Raw genomic sequence first — 14,905 nt, 5'->3', positions numbered from 1 at the left:
TGGCCAGTAATGAGCGTATCAGTCTATCTTCCTCCATGCGTCTGCTTTTTGAGATCAGCCATTTGAGAGCGGCAACCCCTGCCACAGTCTCCCGCGCCGGGATACTATACGTCAATCCACAAGACCTGGGCTGGAGCTCGTCAGTACACACACCCATGCAGGGACACGCACTCACACACACACACACGTATGAATGCCCACTCTCACAATGTATTCTGGCCCTCAGGTACGTGACAAGTTGGATTGACACCAGGCTGGCCCAATCAGAGCGAGCCAACTTGACCATCCTGTTTGACAAGTATGTCCCCTACTGCCTGGAGCAGGTCCGCTGTAACCTCAAGACCATCACTCCTATACCTGAGAACAGCATGGTGCAGGTAACACACACGCTGCTGTCCAATCAGACACTGTGTTCTCTGTCCGCTGTCCAATCAGACACTCTGTTCTCTGTCTGCTGTCCAATCAGACACTGTGTTCACTGTCCAATCAGACACTCTGTTCTCTGTCTGCTGTCCAATCAGACACTGTGTTCGCTGTCCAATCAGACACTGTGTTCTCTGTCTGCTGTCCAATCAGACACTGTGTTTTCTGTCTGCTGTCCAATCAGACACTGTGTTTTCTGTCTGCTGTCCAATCAGACACTGTGTTCTCTGTCTGCTGTCCAATCAGACACTGTGTTCTCTGTCTGCTGTCCAATCAGACACTGTGTTCTCTGTCCGTTGTCCAATCAGACACTCTGTTCCCTGTCTGCTGTCCAATCAGACACTGTGTTATCTGTCCGTTGTCCAATCAGACACTGTGTTCTCTGTCTGCTGTCCAATCAGACACTGTGTTCTCTGTCTGCTGTCCAATCAGACACTGTGTTCTCTGTCTGCTGTCCAATCAGACACTGTGTTTTCTGTCCGTTGTCCAATCAGACGCTCTGTTCCTTGTTGGACTGCCTGCTGACAGAAGACAACACTCCTCCTGACTCTCCCAGGGAACTCTATGAGATCTACTTTGTCTTCGCCTGCGTCTGGGCCTTTGGAGGAGCTCTGTTCCAGGACCACGTGAGTGTTTGTGTTCCGTGTGTGTGTGTGTGTGTGTGTGTGTGTGTGTGTGTGTCAGTGCCAGCAACCCATGTAACTCTACCTCAGCTAATATTTATCTGCTCATTCATTGTCTTTTCCAGTTGATCGACTATCGCGCCGAGTTCAGTCGCTGGTGGTCGAAGGAGATGAGAGCGGTGAAGTTCCCCTCGCAGGGCACAGTGTTCGACTACTTCATAGACTCCGACACTAAGAAGTTCAGTCCCTGGATTGAGAGGACGCCCCGGTTTGAGCTGGAACCTGATGTCCCCTTACAGGTCTGTACTTGTTTCGGCTCCCTTTTAGTGAAGTGTACTTATTCTAAATCTCTCTGCATGAGAATGTGTTCTGACTGACTAAGTTTCACTGGTGTGCCTTTCGTAACTGCAGTATGTACATGTGTGTGTGTGTGTGTGTGTGTGTGTGAATTTGTGACGTGAGTGTATGTAATGTCTGCATGTCTATTTCTGACACGTGTGTGTGTGTGTGTGTGTGTGTGTGTGTGTGTGTGTGTGTGTGTGTGTGTGTGTGTGTGTGTGTGTGTGTGTGTGTGTGTTTCCAGACGGTGCTAGTCCACTCGGCAGAGACCATCTGTCTGACGTACTTCATAGACCTGCTCCTGCAGAGAGGCAAGCCTGTGATGTTGGTGGGGAACGCTGGAGTAGGGAAGACCATCCTGGTCTCTGATAAAGTAGCCAAGCTACAGGAGGACTACATGGTGGCTAAAGTCCCCTTCAACTACTACACCACCTCGGCTATGCTACAGCGTGAGTCACCAGTGGCCATTGTCCGCCATTGTATGCCGTAGTTGGAGTTATACCGGCCTGGTTCCATTTCAATTACTAGACCCACTTATTGGAGGGCAACCCAGGGATGGAACCAAACCAATCTCTGCCCTCAAGAACTGATTCAGTATCAGCCCTCGTACTTCAATGGTGATTCTAGTGTGCCATATTTTAATGGATATGATATTTAAAAGCCCCTAGAGTTGATGTCCAAAAATCCAATTAGCATAAAAATCCCCATCAAAATACATCCGTTTAAGCATCGAGTCGATGGATTACATGCGCTGACCAACTGGCAAGTGTCTTCACTGCCATTTTCAACCTCTCCCTGTCTGAGTCTGTAATACCAACATGTTTCAAGCCGACCACCATAGTCCCTGTGCCCAAGAACACTATGGTAACCTGCCTAAGTGACTACTGACCCGTAGCACTCACGTCTGTAGCCATGAAGGGCTTTGAAAGGCTGGTAATGGCTCACATCGACACCATTATCCCACTCCAATTTACATACCGCCCCAACAGATCCACAGATGATGCTATCTCTATTGCACTCCACACTGCCCTTTCACACCTGGACAAATGGAACACCTATGTGAGAATGCTGTTCATTGACTACAGCTCAGCGTTCAACACCATAGTGACCTCAAAGCTCATCACTAAGCTAAGGACCCTGGGACTGAACACCTCCCTCTGCACCTGGATTCTGAACTTCCTGATGGGCCGCCCTCATGTGGTAATGGTAGGTAACAACATATCTGCCACACTGATCCTTAACATGGGGGCCCCTCAGGGGTACGTGCTCAGTCCCCTCATGTACTAACTCCTTCACTCATAACTGCACGGCCAGGCACAACTCCAACACCATCATTTAAGTTTGCTGATGACACAACAGTGGTAGGCCTGATCACCAACAACAGCGAGACAGCATATAGGGAGGAGGTCAGAGACCTGGCCATGTGGTGCCAGGAAAACAACCTCTCCCTCAACGTGATCAAGACTAAGGAGACGATTGTGGACTACAGGAAAAGGAGGACCGAGCACGCCCCCAATCTCATCGACTGGGCCGTAGTGGAGCAGGTTAAGTGCTTCAAGTTCCTTGGTTTCCACATCACCAACAAACTAACATGGTCCAAGCACACCAAGACAGTCATGAAGAGGGCATGACAAAACCTATTCCCCGTCAGGAGACTGAAAAGACTTGGCATGGGTCCCCAGATCCTCAAACGGTGGTTGTATCACTGCCTGGTATGGCTACTGCTCAGCCTCCAATCGTAAGGCACTACAGAGGGTAGTGCATATGGCGCAGTACATCACTGGGACCAAGCTTCCTGCCATCTAGGACCTCTATACCAGGCGGTGTCAGAGGAAGGTCCTAAAAATGGTCAAAGACTCCAGCTTCCCTAGTCATAGACTGTTCTCTCTGCTAGCGAACGGCATGCTGTACCGGAGCGCCAAGTCTAGATCCAAGATGCTTCTAAACAGTTTCTACCCCCAAGCCATAAGATTACTGAACATCTAATCAAATGGCTACCCAGACTACTTGAAACCTGGCACCATCCCTACGGTGAAGCATGGTGGTGGCCGTATCATATTGTGGGGATGTTTTTCAGCGGCAGGGACTGGGAGCATAATGTGATGTGTGTGTGTGTGTGTGTGTGCACTGCAGGTGTGTTAGAGAAGCCTCTAGAGAAGAAGGCAGGGCGTAACTATGCTCCTCCTGGAACCAAGAAACTCATCTACTTCATAGATGACCTCAACATGCCTGAGGTGGATGTGTATGGTACTGTCCAGCCACACACACTCATACGCCAGCACCTGGACTACAACCACTGGTGAGAGGACACATACATACACGCATGCACGCACGCACACTCAAACAACATTGCATGAACTATAACTGCTAGTGTGTGAGTATGTGCGTGTTTATGTGGTCTTTCAGGTACGACAGACAGAGACTGGTACTGAAAGAGATCCATAACTGTCAGTACATCACCTGTATGAACCCTACAGCAGGGAGCTTCTCAGTCAACCCCAGACTACAGGTAACACACATATACAGTCGACTCTAGACAACAGCAACACACACACAGGCTAACCTCTCTCTCCTCGCTCTCTCTCAGAGGCATTTCTCAGTGTTTGCGGTTCATTTCCCTAGCGCTGAGGCGCTAGCCACCATCTTCACTAGCATCCTGTCAGCCCATTTCCTCCAGGGGGGCTTCAGCTATGGCGTCTCGCGCTCTGTAGGAACACTAATACAGGTATGCGTCAGTCTGTCTGTCTATCTGATTATCTGCCTGCCTGTCTGTCTACCTGTCTGCCAAGTCTGTCTGTGTCTCTTTCAGTCTGTCTGTCTGTCTGTCAATCAATCTACTTTCCTCCTCCCTCCCTCCATCCATTTCTGTCTTTCTCCTCCTGCAGGCAGCCATCTGTCTCCATCAGAAGGTCAGTCAGAACTTCCTCCCCACGGCCATACGCTTTCACTATATCTTCAACCTGAGGGACCTCTCCAACATCTTCCAGGTAGCACACACACACATTGAAAAAACATCATCGTCATCATCAATCTTCATCAATGTGTATTCATGCCTCTCTATCTCGCTCTTTATCTACGTCTCCCTCTCTGTGTAGGGTATTCTGTTTGCCCTGCCAGATTGTGTGCGTTACCCCATAGACCTTGTCCATCTGTGGCTCCATGAGTCGTCCCGGGTTTACTCTGACAAACTGATGGAGGAGAAGGATGTGGAACTCTTCAGCAAGATTCTACTGGACACTGGCAAGAGATACTTTGAGGTGAAAGACATGTGGCAGCCATCTGATGGGGTTGTTACAAACAAGACTGCTTGACATACGACTTGCTACTCTCTTTACTTCATTCACTCATATTTACATATTGTGTCTCTCTGAAATTGCTTATAGTAAAGTGATCCATATGGCCTTTACACATCCAGTGCATTCGGGAAGTATTCAGACCCCTTCACTTTTTCCACATTTTGTCACGTTACAGCCCTTTTCTAAAATAGTTTAAATCAATCTGCACAACCTCGTAATGACTAAGCACTGAGTAAAGGGTCTGAATACATACATAAATGTGATATTTCAGTTAAATGTTTTATACATTTGCGAAAAAAAGCAGGTTTTTTTTGCATTGTCATTATCAGTGGCGATTTTAGCACGTAAATCTTGGTGGAGCAAAAGAAAAGTGGGATGCATGCGAGCAGAGTGACTACACAACACTAAACAATATATGAATTTCACTAAAACGGTGACAAACTGTGCCCACAAACTGTTCGGGCCTACATAAAGATGTCCCAACAACATCAGTCCCAACACCTTACCACTGCTACACCTGACAGTGAAACAGTTCATTCAGCCTCATTTACTGCCTTTAAAAAAACATAGCTGATATGGCTGTCTTGCTTAAACAAACGTGGTTTCTACTGACACTTGAGATGTACACGCTATGGCATAAGGGTAATTTTGATTAAGACATTAATGAGCGAGCTAGAATGGGATGTGGTCAATATAACTATTTGTTCAGCAACAGATTTCAAAACATGGGCGTTCTTACAGGGTTCCTGTACATCAGAACCGTAGGATAAATGAAGGGGGCATATAAGCAGACAATGAACGCTCTTACAATATCAATGATTACATTTCTCAAAAACAGGTTATAGGCTACATGTGCACCACCAAGTCAGAACAGTAGGCGGAATTAAGAGGTGAAAATAGACCAAATTATTATGGTGAGGCCTATGGGCTTCTAACAGCTTACTACACAACATACACTTAGTATTACTTTCTTAGCTACAGTACACATCTCCCTGGCATATTACACCATTTATGCAGCAGCATACAATACATTTTTGGACTCACCTTGTTGTGCTGTGCTCACTTGAACAGGAAGGTGGCGCGGCGGTCCATTGTGTGCAAATTTTGTCATCAGAGTCTGGCATTCTCTGGATGTACGGTGCTTTCAAGACAACTGGGAACTCAAAAAAAGGTTGAATAATGATGACATCAGTGATCTTCAGGTCATAGCTCTAGAAAGAGGCCCGAATTCCAAGTTGGATGAATGTTCAAAACTTATTTTCCCAGTCGTAGCTCGTTTTTCCCAGGTTCCCAGTTGTCTTGAACTCTTTAAAACAGATGTTGCAGTTCCGAGTTAACAGTTGTTTTGAGCAGGGCACAATTCATGCTTCATTGACAGAATGGCCAATGTTGAATGTTTATAATTTTTAACTAGGAAAAGAGACCCTTAATCTTAGACTTGGGACCACACAGCCACTCCACTGAATAGCAGGCTGATGATTGCTTTGCAATCCTTGCAGTTAGCCACTGATTCCTTCCAAACCACTCATTGCTGAATTTGAGATTTCCAACCTGGTGAGCAATCTTTATGTACAATGGCCGATGAGCACCGATACATTTTATCTATAATTTCTCGTCATTATTTCTCTTCATATGATAAGGATTAAAAAGGATTTGCCAGTAGATTGTCGACTTGATTCTGGACGATGACTGCTCGCTAAGTTTTGAAAGTATGATGTTGACATGATCAGTCCATTCAAAGCTACTGTAGATATATGTGATTTGACATTTTATTTGTGGCCAATGACCTTGAGCCTTCTTGGATGGGCACTTCTAATGTAACTCTATGGCAGCACCCAAGGGGCTTGAATTTTCTAGCTCTACCCTTAGACTTTGTGGTGACGTAGTGTCCCCATAAGTGACAGAGCACTGAGCCAATCACGGCGCAATGCTCCGTATTTTCTGCTGATTTGCCCCACCACCACAGAAAGCACTGAGCTAGGCTGAAGCACCTGCATTTTGAAACTGCCTTACTCAAGAAAACAAAAAAGAGACCATGTTTGTATGTGGCTTTATTAACTCATCGATATATCTTCTTTTTTTACATTGTTTGCAAACTGATATGTGACACGTATTAATGCCAAGATAACATGCAAAACAGGAAAGCCCCTCTCCAAAATTGTGGGGCTCTGCCCAAACTTCCCTGAATGACAGGTCACCACTGGTCATTATGGGGTATTGTGTGTAGATTGATGAGGAGGGAAAACGATTTAATCCATTTTAGAATCAGGCTGTAATGTAACAAAATGTGGAAAAGGTCAAGGGGTCTGAATACTTCCCGAATGCACTGTACACTTACTGTAAGTGATCTACTGTTCTGTTCAAGTTCTCCCTCTGGCTTTCTCTTTTTTCCTGCTCTCACGCTCTCTCCCTCCTCTCCCCCCTCTCTGTGCAGGGTATAGATGAGTCTAGTTTCATCCACCAGCCCCTGGTGTACTGTCACTTTGCCCATGGGGTGGGGGAGCCCAGGTACCACCAGGCATCAGACTGGGAAAAGCTCCAGAAGACCCTGACTGATGCTCTGGAACACTACAACGAGCTGCATGCTGTCATGAACCTGGTGCTCTTTGAGGAGGCAATGCAGCATGTGTGAGAGTCACACACACACTGTCCTGTCTGTCACAATCTCCACTCGCTCAGCCAATCACTAACCTCACTCAGCTCGGTGCGCCACTCACACACACACACACTTACTTTGCCTATTTTCCTGCTGTAGACTGCAGGGTAATGCACATACGATCTCTCATCACACTGAAATAAGCACACACTCACACCAAGTTGATATGTCTGTGTCCAGGTGTCGTATCAGTCGTATCCTGGAGGCCCCCCATGGTAATGCTCTGCTGGTGGGGGTGGGAGGCAGTGGGAAGCAGAGTCTGTGTCGCCTCGCTGCCTTCCTCAGTACCCTGGAGGTGTTCCAGATTACACTGAGGAAGGGCTACGGGATACATGACCTACGGGTACGGACTATCAACCAAATAACGGCTAAATACAACAGAATTTCTGGAAGGTTGAAAGCAAGAGCTCTAGATATCTAGATCCTGCTCATCTACACAAATCCCCCCCTTCCCTCATCTCTCTCCCTCCCTCTCCCCTCCCCCCTATCTCCCTCGCTCTCTCTCTGTAGAGTGATATAGCAGCGCTGTACATCAAGGTGGGGGTGAAGAATATTGGGACAGTCTTCCTCCACACAGATGCCCAGATCCCAGACGAACGTTTCCTGGTCCTCATCAACGACATGCTGGCATCAGGTACGCACCAACACCACATCTCAACCATTCAAAGACATGCTGGCATCTAACCTGGACTCAGGGGTAGACGTAACATAGTAAATGTAAATCCGGGACACAAAAATGATGACATGTTACCTTCTGTATGGTATGTATTCATTTCTGGATGTCCGTCATCCATTTAGTGTGATATGTCACGAATTGCAAACGTGCAATATTTAATTTATTTGTAAAACGCACGATATGTTCCGAATTCCATTTTGCTGTGTCTAATGTTAGCTAAGTGGCTCGGTGGCTAAGTTTAGCTAGGCTAGGGGTTAAAAGTTTAAGGCCAGGGTTAAGGTTAGGTTGAAGGTTAGGGGAAGGGTAGCTACCATGCCAAGTAGTTACAAAGTAACTAAAAAGTAGTACGTAGTTGCAAAGTAACTAAAAAATAGTAAGTAGTTGCTAATTAGCTAAAATGATGCCCGTGATGAGATTAGAACTCGCAAACTTTGGGTTGCTAGACATTCGCGTTAATACGCAAACACATCCACCCCGACCAACCACCCTACTTTTTTTTGGCCTTAAGTAACCTTCTGTCTTTTGTAACCACACCAAACGTAACGTAACGTATCGTACTAATTTGAGTGTCCCGGATTTACGTTTACTATGTTATGTCTAATCTATAAGACCAGAATGTGGCATCAGGTACGCACCTACACCACACCACGCCTCAACCATCAACGACATGTTGGCATCAGGTACACACCAACACCGCACCTCAACCATCAACAACATGTTGGCATCAGGTACGCACCATCACCACACCTCAACCATCAATGACATGCTGGCATCAGGTACACACCAACACCGCACCTCAACCATCAACAACATGTTGGCATCAGGTACGCACCATCACCACACCTCAACCATCAACGACATGCTGGCATCAGGTACGCACCATCACCACACCTCAACCATCAACAACATGCTGGCATCAGGTACGCACCTACACCACACCTCAACCATCAATGACATGCTGGCATCAGGTACGCACCATCACCACGCCTCAAACATCAACGATATGTTGGCATCAGGTACGCACCATCACCACACCTCAACCATCAACAACATGCTGGCATCAGCTATGCACCTACACCACACCTCAACCATCAACAACATGCTGGCATCAGGTACGCACATACAACACACCTCAACGATCAATGACATGCTGGCATCAGGTACGCACCATCACCACGCCTCAACCATCAACGACATGTTGGCATCAGGTACGCACCATCACCACACCTCAACCATCAACAACATGCTGGCATCAGGTACGCACCATCACCACACCTCAACAATCAACAACATGCTGGCATCAGGTACGCACCATCACCACACCTCAACCATCAACGACATGCTGGCATCAGGTACGCACCATCACCACACCTCAACCATCAACGACATGCTGGCATCAGGTACGCACCATCACCACACCTCAACCATCAACTACATGCTGGCATCAGGTACGCACCATCACCACACCTCAACCATCAACGACATGCTGGCATCAGGTACGCACCATCACCACACCTCAACCATCAACAACATGCTGGCATCAGGTACGCACCATCACCACACCTCAACCATCAATGACATGCTGGCATCAGGTACGCACCATCACACCTCAACCATCAACAACATGCTGGCATCAGGTACGCACCATCACCACACCTCAACAATCAACGACATGCTGGCATCAGGTACGCACCAACACCACACCTCAACCATCAACGACATGTTGGCATCAGGTACGCACCTACAACACACCTCAACCATCAACAACATGCTGGCATCAGGTACGCACCATCACCACACCTCAACCATCAATGACATGCTGGCATCAGGTACGCACCATCACCACGCCTCAACCATCAACGACATGTTGGCATCAGGTACGCACCTACAACACACCTCAACCATCAACAACATGCTGGCATCAGGTACGCACCATCACCACACCTCAACCATCAATGACATGCTGGCATCAGGTACGCACCATCACCACGCCTCAACCATCAACGACATGTTGGCATCAGGTACGCACCATCACCACGCCTCAACCATCAACGACATGTTGGCATCAGGTACGCACCATCACCACACCTCAACCATCAACGACATGTTGGCATCAGGTACGCACCTACAACACACCTCAACCATCAACAACATGCTGGCATCAGGTACGCACCATCACCACACCTCAACCATCAATGACATGCTGGCATCAGGTACGCACCATCACCACACCTCAACCATCAACGACATGTTGGCATCAGGTACGCACCTACAACACACCTCAACCATCAACAACATGCTGGCATCAGGTACGCACCATCACCACACCTCAACCATCAATGACATGCTGGCATCAGGTACGCACCATCACCACGCCTCAACCATCAACGACATGTTGGCATCAGGTACGCACCATCACCACACCTCAACCATCAACAACATGCTGGCATCAGGTACGCACCTACACCACACCTCAACCATCAACAACATGCTGGCATCAGGTACGCACATACAACACACCTCAACGATCAATGACATGCTGGCATCAGGTACGCACCATCACCACGCCTCAACCATCAACGACATGTTGGCATCAGGTACGCACCATCACCACACCTCAACCATCAACAACATGCTGGCATCAGGTACGCACCATCACCACACCTCAACCATCAACAACATGCTGGCATCAGGTACGCACCATCACCACACCTCAACCATCAATGACATGCTGGCATCAGGTACGCACCATCACACCTCAACCATCAACAACATGCTGGCATCAGGTACGCACCATCACCACACCTCAACAATCAACGACATGCTGGCATCAGGTACGCACCAACACCACACCTCAACCATCAGTGACATGCTGGCATCAGGTACGCACCTACAACACACCTCAACCATCAACAACATGCTGGCATCAGGTACGCACCAACACCGCAACTCAACCATCAACGACATGTTGGCATCAGGTACGCACCTACAACACACCTCAACCATCAACAACATGCTGGCATCAGGTACGCACCAACACCACACCTCAACTATCAACGACATGCTGGCATCAGGTACGCACCAACACCAACACCGCACCTCAACTATCAATGACATGCTGGCATCAGGTACGCACCAGCACCAACACCAACACCAACACCGCACCTCAACCATCAATGACATGTTGGCATCAGGTACGCACCAACACCAACACCACACCTCAACCATCAATGACATGCTGGCATCAGGTACACATCAACACAGCACCTCAACCATCAATGACATGTTGGCTTCAGGTACGCACCAACACCAACACCGCACCTCAACTATCAATGACATGCTGGCATCAGGTACGCATCAACACCACACCTGAACTATCAATGACATGCTGGCATCAGGTACGCACCAACACCAACACCACACCTCAACCATCAATGACATGCTGGCATCAGGTACACATCAACACAGCACCTCTACCATCAATGACATATTGGCATCAGGTACGCACCAACACCAACACCACACCTCAACTATCAATGACATGCTGGCATCATGTACGCACCAACACCGCACCTCAACCATCAACGACATGCTGGCATCAGGTACGCACCAACACCAACACCGCACCTCAACCATCAATGACATGCTGGCATCAGGTACGCACCAACACCAACACCGCACCTCAACCATCAATGACATGCTGGCATCAGGTACACACCAACACCGCACCTCAACCATCAATGACATATTGGCATCAGGTACGCACCAACACCAACACCAACACCGCACCTCAACTATCAACGACATGCTGGCATGAGGTACGCACCAACACCAACACCACACCTCAACTATCAACGACATGTTGGCATCAGGTACGCACCAACACCAACACTGCACCTCAACTATCAATGACATGCTGGAATCAGGTACGCACCAGCACCAACACCAACACCAACACCGCACCTCAACCATCAATGACATGTTGGCATCAGGTATGCACCAACACCAACACCAACACCGCACCTCAACTATCAATGACATGCTGGCATCAGGTACGCACCAGCACCAACACCAACACCGCACCTCAACCATCAACGACATGCTGGCATCAGGTACGCACCAACACCAACACCGCACCTCAACCATCAATGACATGCTGGCATCAGGTACGCACCAACACCAACACCGCACCTCAACCATCAACTACATGCTGGCATCAGGTATGCACCAACACCGCACCTCAACCATCAACGACATGCTGGCATCAGGTACGCACCAGCACCAACACCAACACCGCACCTCAACCATCAATGACATGTTGGCATCAGGTATGCACCAACACCAACACCGCACCTCAACTATCAATGACATGCTGGCATCAGGTATGCACCAACACCAACACCGCACCTCAACCATCAACGACATGCGGGCATCATGTGCCCTGTCTCCTAGGGGACATCCCAAACCTGATCTGTAAGGAAATAGTGGACATGATCGTGAGGCATCCCCTAGCTAGTGTGTTAGTATGCTAGTGTGTGCCCTATCTCCTAGGGGACATCCCAGACCTGTTCAGTGAGGAGGAAGTGGATATGATCGTGACGTCCATCCGTATGGAGCTAAGAGGACTGGGCCTGATTGACAACAGAGACAACTGCTGGGCCTTCTTCATCGAGAGGATACGGAGGCAGCTCAAGGTCTGTCTACTGGGCTCAATGAGATCAATCAATTAAAGTCCGCTCTATAACAGGAAATGTAATAGGTGGAAGGTGGAAACTGTGTGCTACGTTTACAACAAAGTATGCGCAATTTATTTCCTGAAGAGGGAAATGTCAACAGTGACAAATAGTTGATTTTTCTCTCTCTCCCCCCCCTGTTCTTCTTCCCTCCAACTCGCTACAGGTGGTCCTGTGTTTTTCCCCAGTAGGGTTCACCCTGCGTACCCGTGCTCGTAAGTTCCCGGCCCTGGTCAACTGTACGGCCATAGACTGGTTCCACTCCTGGCCTCAGCTGGCCCTTCAGTCTGTCAGCACCACCTTCATAGAGAAGATACCGGATCTGGAGGTTAACACCAGTCCGACGACACATCACAATCACATAGACGGTGGATGATATATATGGAGAACAGTCATTTGTTTGCATATCCATGTTTTACCTGATGCCTGCATATCCATTTGTTTGCATATCCATGTTTTCTCTCTAACCTCTCTAGCCGGATGTCCGTGCGTCCATCAGTGAGTTTATCTCCTACGCCCATACCAGTGTTAACGAGGTGAGAGGCTGAGAAATCATTTAACTTTACAACATAAAGGACTTCATTTCAGTGACAGTTGAGTGGGTCATCATAGTTATATAAATCAAGTGACAGATCATTTGAATATAATATTGAAAGTACTTTATTGTCTAAATGTGTCCCAGGTGAGTGTGAAGTACCAGCAGAACGAGAAGCACTTCAACTACACCACTCCCAAGAGCTTCCTAGAGTTTATGAAGCTGTACGGTAACCTACTGGGGACAAAACGCAGAGAGCTCACTCAGAAGATGGAGAGACTGGAAAACGGCCTGCAGAAACTACAGACCACGGCCTCACAGGTCAGTCAGGCTCATAGTCCCGCCCCCCCCCCACACACACACACAAACACACACACACACAGGAACACACTTCGCCTCTTCCTCTCTCTCTCTCTCTCTCTCTCTCTCTCGCTCTCTGAGCCATCTCTCTACCAACCCTCCATCCATTACTACTTCCCCCTTCTCAGGTGGAGGATCTTAAGGCTAAGTTAGCAGTCCAGGAAGTAGAGCTGTGGCAGAGGAACACAGACACAGAGGCTCTCATCTCTAAGATCGGCCAGCAGACAGACAAACTCAACCAGGAGAGGGCTGTGGCAGACGCGGAGGAACAGAGGGTAAGAGTGAGCACGTGAGCCTTGATCAGTTTCAAGGAATCCTCAGAAATCGAAATGGTGTTGGTAGTAATTATTAGGTAATTACCATTTTGTTGTGCCATTTCTAAGTTGAAATGTGCAATGTATAAGTGTTTAGTGTGTGGTGCTGTGTGTTGTTGTCCTTTAGGTAGGAACCATCCAGGCTGAGGTGACCACACAGCAACAGCAGAGTGAAGAGGACCTGGCGAAGGCTGAACCTGCCTTACAGGCAGCTGACGCAGCCCTCAACACACTCAACAGGGTAACACACAGCCTTACAGGCAGCTGACACAGCCCTCAACACACTCAACAGGGTAACACACAGCTCTACAGGCAGCTGACACAGCCCTCAACAGGGTAACACACAGCTCTACAGGCAGCTGACACAGCCCTCAACACACTCAACAGGGTAACACACAGCTCTACAGGCAGCTGACGCAGCCCTCAACAGTGTAACACACAGCTCTACAGGCAGCTGACACAGCCCTCAACACACTCAACAGGGTAACACACAGCTCTACAGGCAGCTGACACAGCCCTCAACAGGGTAACACAGCTCTACAGGCAGCTGACGCAGCCCTCAACACACTCAACAGGGTAACACAAAGCCTTACAGGCAGCTGACGCAGCCCTCAACACACTCAACAGGGTAACACACAGCTCTACAGGCAGCTGACGCAGCCCTCAACACACTCAACAGGGTAACACACAGCCTTACAGGCAGCTGACACAGCCCTCAACACACTCAACAGGGTAACACACAGCTCTACAGGCAGCTGACACAGCCCTCAACAGGGTAACACACAGCTCTACAGGCAGCTGACGCAGCCCTCAACACACTCAACAGGGTAACACACAGCTCTACAGGCAGCTGACGCAGCCCTCAACACACTCAACAGGGTAACACACAGCTCTACAGGCAGCTGACACAGCCCTCAACACACTCAACAGGGTAACACACAGCTCTACAG

At 48.5% G+C, this 14,905-nt stretch overlaps 1 protein-coding gene across 1 annotated transcript in view; it reads left to right on the top strand.

Annotated features, from left to right (window-relative positions):
- dnah9l (dynein, axonemal, heavy polypeptide 9 like) overlaps nt 1–14,905 on the top strand; it is an 89,753-nt gene that overhangs the window by 31,070 nt on the left and 43,778 nt on the right. Inside the window, 19 exon segments of the mRNA XM_042308348.1 lie at nt 1–139; nt 227–377; nt 918–1,049; nt 1,172–1,345; nt 1,630–1,834; nt 3,519–3,684; nt 3,792–3,894; nt 3,973–4,110; nt 4,271–4,372; nt 4,481–4,642; nt 7,116–7,309; nt 7,518–7,680; nt 7,848–7,971; nt 12,565–12,707; nt 12,913–13,074; nt 13,223–13,282; nt 13,429–13,602; nt 13,770–13,916; nt 14,083–14,196. The exon segment at nt 1–139 is cut by the window's left edge and continues 10 nt beyond it. Of these exon segments, the coding sequence (XP_042164282.1) occupies nt 1–139; nt 227–377; nt 918–1,049; nt 1,172–1,345; nt 1,630–1,834; nt 3,519–3,684; nt 3,792–3,894; nt 3,973–4,110; nt 4,271–4,372; nt 4,481–4,642; nt 7,116–7,309; nt 7,518–7,680; nt 7,848–7,971; nt 12,565–12,707; nt 12,913–13,074; nt 13,223–13,282; nt 13,429–13,602; nt 13,770–13,916; nt 14,083–14,196 (2,753 nt within the window).

Source organism: Oncorhynchus tshawytscha, linkage group LG28 (genome assembly GCF_018296145.1).
Source record: "Oncorhynchus tshawytscha isolate Ot180627B linkage group LG28, Otsh_v2.0, whole genome shotgun sequence".
In the NCBI taxonomy this organism is placed as follows: domain Eukaryota; kingdom Metazoa; phylum Chordata; class Actinopteri; order Salmoniformes; family Salmonidae; genus Oncorhynchus; species Oncorhynchus tshawytscha.
The sequence above is the reverse complement of the archived record's forward strand: the minus strand, read 5'-3'. Positions and strand labels throughout refer to the sequence as shown.